Raw genomic sequence first — 6,067 nt, forward strand, 5'->3', positions numbered from 1 at the left:
TAAATATATATTTTGTAAAGTCCAGCTACTCTATGTTGAAGGGGTCTTTAGATGAATTATTCCAGTACTGAACTATGTATTCTAACATTTAGTAAGGAAAGAAAAGGGAGATCTGCTTAATTTCAAAAAGACACCTTACTCCAAGCCAAAACCCTAGTTTTAGTACCACTCAAAAAGTGGTCATAAAAAGCATTTCTCCCACCCGTCTAGCCTAGAATTGCCAGCCTCCTAGCTGCCAGTTTTTAGCAATAGGTTTAAACAACACTTTCTCTGTTGCCCGATACCAGAACAGCCCGACGACATATCGGGCATGTAGAGTTCTCAGAAAGCCAGCGATCAATACAGTGGACATGGTACTCGTGAGAGCAGGGAAGCTTGCGCAGCTTGTTCCCTTCTGTGTACTCTGTTATGCACACACTGCAAGTTTTCAGGGCATCGTGTTCACCATAATTCCGGGTAGACAGGTTGTCAATTTGTTCTTTGGTGAGTCCTCTTGGCTGATCATCATCATCCTCATTAAGGAGGAAAAACTGGGCCAGTCTAAGAAATGGCAAAGAACCACTTTCTTCAAAGGTTACGGACCCTCTGTTATTACGCACCTCCCTCCTGCCTCCAGAAGTTGAAACATCATTACCTCCACTGGCAGCTTCCATGGGAGGATTAGGAGGCTCTACTGGCTCTGGTGCAGGTGGTGCTCTGGGAGCTGCTGTTGCATTGTTTTGCAATTCCACGCCAGTTGCTACTGGAGGAGAACCAGCAGCAGGGGTGCCAGGTTCAGCATAATTGTCACTATACATGAAGTAACTCAGTTCTCCAAATCCAGTCATTATCTGTCTCAGCATTGTTTGTATAGCAACAGAAGTGGTCTCACTTAGGCCTGTGTTTAGTATTCTACGGATTGGAATTCTGATAGTACTGACGTATGTCCTAACGCCAGCACGTTCGGACCTTGAGAAAGTGCGTCGGAATCCTCCCCTCTCACTCTCATAAGTAATGGTGTTATTAGGCGTTTGGGAACGTGAGCGTGTCCTATTGGCAATGCTATCTCTTAGATGATATTCTCCTGGGCGTATCCTCCTGACCTGAAGATCTAAAACTATGGTTGGCGGCCTCTGACTATTTCCAGTAGCATCTGCATTATCTGAAGTCTCTGCTAAAGGGGGCTGTGGAGAGATTGTCCCAGAGTTTGAAACCACAGTGCTTGGGGTTGGAGGATCAGCAACTAGTGCCTGTTGTCTAGATGTTACATGCTGCCTAGTTCTAAAGCTGCCTTGCGTCTCTGGGACCGAATTAGTTATATATGCAGTAACCTGTCTGGTTCTAGAGCTACCCTCTGCTTCAACAGGGGAAACATCAACAGTCTGTGATGAATTAGGATTAACCCTTCGAGAAGGTGCTTCAACAGAAGGACTGAAGGGTGATCTGCTTCTGTCATACCTTGCCCTGATCCTTCGCAGCTCTGGGCTTCTGCTTCTTGCTCTTCTCTGACCTCTTTGAGGAGCAGGCTCCTCCATAGCAGTTTCTCCTGTTGCCACAATTTCAGGCTCAGTTGCCACCTCGGGTTCTGGTTCAGCCTCAACTTGATTGGCAAGTTCCATATTTTCAACTCCAGAGCCTTCTGGCTGTTCACTAGGGGGCAGATTTTGATTAACGGAGCTGCGATTCACATTTATCTCCAAACTAAACCGAAAGTCTCCACTATTTGGATTTGTCCTGCTAACGGCCCTCCATGACTGGTTTCCCCGTTGTCCACTCCTTGTTGTGTTTCCAGTCTGACGCACTGAATTTAGCCAGTCGATGATTGAATCTCCATTAGAAGAGTCTTCGGTAACCTCACCTGCAGAAAGAGAGGAAAATTTTAAAATATTACCAGAGACACATACACACATAGTTTTTACTTAACCTCCCTGGGGGTATGAATACTAAGTATTTTTGAATGTAAAAGCGGTACAAAGAAAAAAAAAAAAAAAAAAAAGGAGGGGAACAAAGAAGGTTTTTTTTTTTGGCAAATTTCAAGTGTATTATACAAATGGTGACACAATAATGCAATAGTATACTGCTACATAGGCAGAACAGTCAGAGCAGGACCTCAGTTTCATTGGTCCCATTATTAACCAGAGATATTTTTGCTAGACATCAATCACCTACTTCAATAGTTGTATGTATTCTGTTGACATACAAATATAGCGAGATGGCTAATCGAAGACACAATGAAGCGAAGGAACAAAAGATTATTTGGTTGCCCCCAGGCCCTGGTTGGGCTTCCTCAGGGGTATTTGTGTGCTTTATTACATACAATTTAGGTACAATAATGGAATATGGGAAAATATAAAGAGATTTTAAAGTTAGTCTCAAGTCACAATAAATTTTCAAATAAATAGTATAGACTTAAAATAATTCCAGAATATAATGTCATCAAGTGCTATTGACATTTGCTTAACAAGAACCACTAAATATACATATGTATGAAATATATTGTAAAAAATAGTTGCTTAATTATAAAATTATAGTTGTGATCATATATAAACGGGGGGATTTGTTTAGCAAAAATGAAGTTTTGGGTAAGTGAGGATCCTAGATAGATTTAAAAAAAAAACACACACCTTACATGGAGAATCTTGCACAGTAGGTGGTCTATATTGAGTAAAGATGCAGTGTGTTAAATGCTGTATATAATAAAATAGGGTAATTACCATTATTTGTGTATACACAGCCCATAATGTTTTTGTAGAAAAAAAAAATTTTTTTTTAAAGTTTTGGTAATTACCAGGTCCCAGGATTATATCAAAATAGGCGTAGCCCACCCATCAGGTGTAGTTATGATTTGTAGACTAGCAATCCCAAAAACAAAAGGTCTACAAAGAATAGTCAGATGCTTAAAAGGTTTTATTGTGTGTAAAAACGTGTTTAAAAAGCTATTAATCCTCAAGACCAGGAGGGAGATAGATTGATATCAGTCTAAGGAAATATGTATTACTTGGTAATCAATAATTGTCAAGTAGGTGCACAAGTTTAAAGTATAAGGGTATATCAGTATGTAATGCAACAGGTAATAATGACCGGTATACTGCATGTAGGTAATTGTTAAATAGGCGGTGCATATATGTGGGGCACTCTTATGGCAATACAAAAGGGTTTAGTGAATCGATACAAGGAACAAACATCTAGGGAGAACAATATAATGGTAATCTAGTAACAGTGGTACTATACCTGGTGCCAGGATAAGTTGCACCTATGGGGAGGCGGTAGAACCAGTCTAAGGAAATATGTATTTCTTAGTAATCAATAATCATCAAATAGGTGCACAAGTTTAAAGGGGACTAATGGTACATAGTTCTCCCCAGCCTGTTTTTGGGGGGCAGGCTACCCACCTGCTGCGATTATTCCGCCCAGAACATTTTCAGCAGCTCTGAACGGACACTGGAGAGTTTGCTCTGCTTGCTCAGTTCTCCGCTGATAAGAGCTGATTAGAGCCAGGCGGGCGGAGTGAGGATAGCACAGCACAGACATGAGGAGATCACAGGCTGTCCCTCCCCCTCTCATAGCTGTGCCGAGTGTTTTGAAAAAACAAAAAAACAAAAAAAAAGTAACACCGTGTAAACAATGTCTCGGCCCAGTGGGCGTGTGTAATGACATCATCAGAGTAGTGTGTGTAAATGCAGCATGTCACATTCCTCAGCCTTACAGCTCTGTGTATAAACCTTCATATCCCCTTAATGTCATAATGTCTTGTAATTTTCAGGGTGCACAGAGAACACTTACAGTTAGCACCATTCACAATTTCAGCACCCCAGGTTTTACAAATTTTATATGGGGATCAGAATTGTAAAATCTTGTAAAAATACAACATTGGGGTTGCAGTATTAAATGCAAGTGCACCTTGGACTCCTAAATCAAAAATGCAAATTGGGGACCCCTGGGGCCACTTACATAGAAAGGAGCATTGGGGAAGGGCCTCTAAAGTTATACTTATCTCTCACAAATCTATAACCGTCATACTATGTTACCCCGGCTGCTTCTCTTCTTTGAACCCCAATATCCCTAGAATTGTGGGGTGTACAAAGCCGAAAATGTAGGTGCGTAAAATTTTATTACTATGGCAAACGCACTGCCCCGTTACACATTACTGACCATTTCTAACACTGGAAACCCATTTTCTATGGAATAGGAAGGTGTAGGAAACTGAAAATATGTGGGGAACATCTGCGGATAACACACCCTAAAGTTTTATCACAATGGGATCATTAGAACAAAAAAAAAAAAAAAAAAAACTGTCCATCAAAATGCACTTCCTTGTTACACGAAATTGGGGTTTAGGTACTGGTAGTGTAAGTAATGTGTAACAGGGCAGCCGGTTTTGATGGGCAGACTTTATGTAGTGATGCCATGGGGATGAAAAAAAAAAAATTGTACATTCTAACAAGCCAGGCATTAGAAAGATGGAACAAAGTATAGGGGGCAGGTAGAACACTGACACAATAGCAGGGGTTACTGGATACCTATGGCATAGGAGCTCCAATTTTGCAGTAGCAAAATGTGTCTAGCCCCACCCACTTTTTTTTTTTTTTACCACCCGGCTAGTTTCATCCAACCCGGCTGAAAAAGATTCCTGGGGACAACACTGTGGTATATCAGTATGCAATGCAACAGGTAATAATGACAGGTGTACTGCAAGTAGGTATTTGGAAAATAGGCGGTGCAAATATGTGGGGCACTCTTATGGCGATACAAAAGGGTTTAGTGAACTGATACAAGGAACAAACAAACAAACATCTAGGGAGAACAATATAATGGTAATCTAGTAACAGTGGTACTATACCTGGTCCCAGAGTATGCAGAGGCAGCTTCCTCCTAGTGTAAGAGTGGCGGCCACAGGGAATCCCAGGATTCACCTTAAGACCTTGAGGAAGGCGGCGTTCCCAGGATTCCCTGTACATCACAACGTACTTAGCTGTGAGCAGCTCCGCCCGTCGTCAGGGAGATGCATCAACAAGGGCCTGAGCACGTCATAGTGAAGCCCAAGGGGGTGGAGCAGATGCGGATAGGTTCTCTACCCTCAGGTCCGGCTACACCACAGATCGATGCCACTTAGGAAGTGGCTGATCTGTGGTGGGTGCAACTTCAGGATAAGTTGCACCTATGGGGAGGCGGGAGAACCGGAAAGCTTCTGGTTCAGCTCATAAGAACATTCTTATGTGGCGTCGATATATAGATATTTTCATTATTTGGACGGACACCACTGATTCTCTGCTACATATGTTCAACTTTATTCAGTGAAATGCGTTCAATCTTAAATCTGGAATCCTTAGCAAATGTTAAGGCTTAGAAAAAAAACTGCACTTCTGACGGACTTTAAAATCGAAGCCAAGGGTTTTACTACCAGATTACTTCACAGAGGCTACAGCAAAAAACTGCTGAAGACGACTTATCATAAAGCCTATGCTAGTAAAAGTGAAAATCTATTTCATCAACCTCCCAAACGACCTAATAATCGGAAATTACACTTGATTACCTGATAAAGCCAGGACCACAACAAAATACACAAAATCTTATCAAAACACTGGAAAATCCTCTTGGAGGATCCAAACATTAGGATACATATAAACACAAAACCTCAAATTACATATAGGAAGTCAGGATCTCTTAAAGATTCTTTGGTGTACAGTCATTATGACCCTGAACACACTAAACAAGAAACAAGTATGCCTAATGGCACATCCAAATGTGGCCATTGCAGACAATGTGAGCCTGAAAAATGAAGCCAAATTGGAAGCTCGCACGCGCACGTAAACAAGCCCTGGAATGGGACTCCAAAAAACTATCAATCAAATTTCAGCCGTCGAGAACACTCTGGCGTATTCTGCCGGCAGTTATCAACTGAAATGATTGTGCGCTTCGAGCCAGGCATCTCCGACAGCTCGACACTGGCAAGCTTGCATTAAGTCACTATCTCTCTGTCTATAAAAAAAAAAAAAAAAAATCATTCTTGCAAATGGCAAACATCTTTCACTGAGCCCTAAATAAAAATGTTTGGGGTGTTAAAATGTTTAAAACACATATTAGCTAA

The 6,067-nt window shown here is 41.4% G+C and overlaps 1 protein-coding gene across 5 annotated transcripts in view; it reads right to left on the reverse strand.

Moving 5' to 3' along the window:
• Positions 1–15: 15 nt before the first annotated feature.
• Positions 16–6,067, reverse strand: part of LOC140342842 (E3 ubiquitin-protein ligase RNF12-A-like) — a 25,974-nt gene continuing 19,922 nt past the window's right edge. For all 5 annotated transcript variants that reach the window (XM_072429210.1, XM_072429213.1, XM_072429211.1 and 2 more), the window contains one exon: positions 16–1,837. In XM_072429210.1, the coding sequence (XP_072285311.1) occupies positions 255–1,837 (1,583 nt within the window). In that variant the 3' untranslated portion in view covers positions 16–254. The remainder of the gene's footprint in view (positions 1,838–6,067) is intronic.

The sequence above is a fragment of the Pyxicephalus adspersus genome, chromosome W (assembly GCF_032062135.1).
Source record: "Pyxicephalus adspersus chromosome W, UCB_Pads_2.0, whole genome shotgun sequence".
NCBI classification, from domain to species: Eukaryota; Metazoa; Chordata; class Amphibia; order Anura; family Pyxicephalidae; genus Pyxicephalus; species Pyxicephalus adspersus.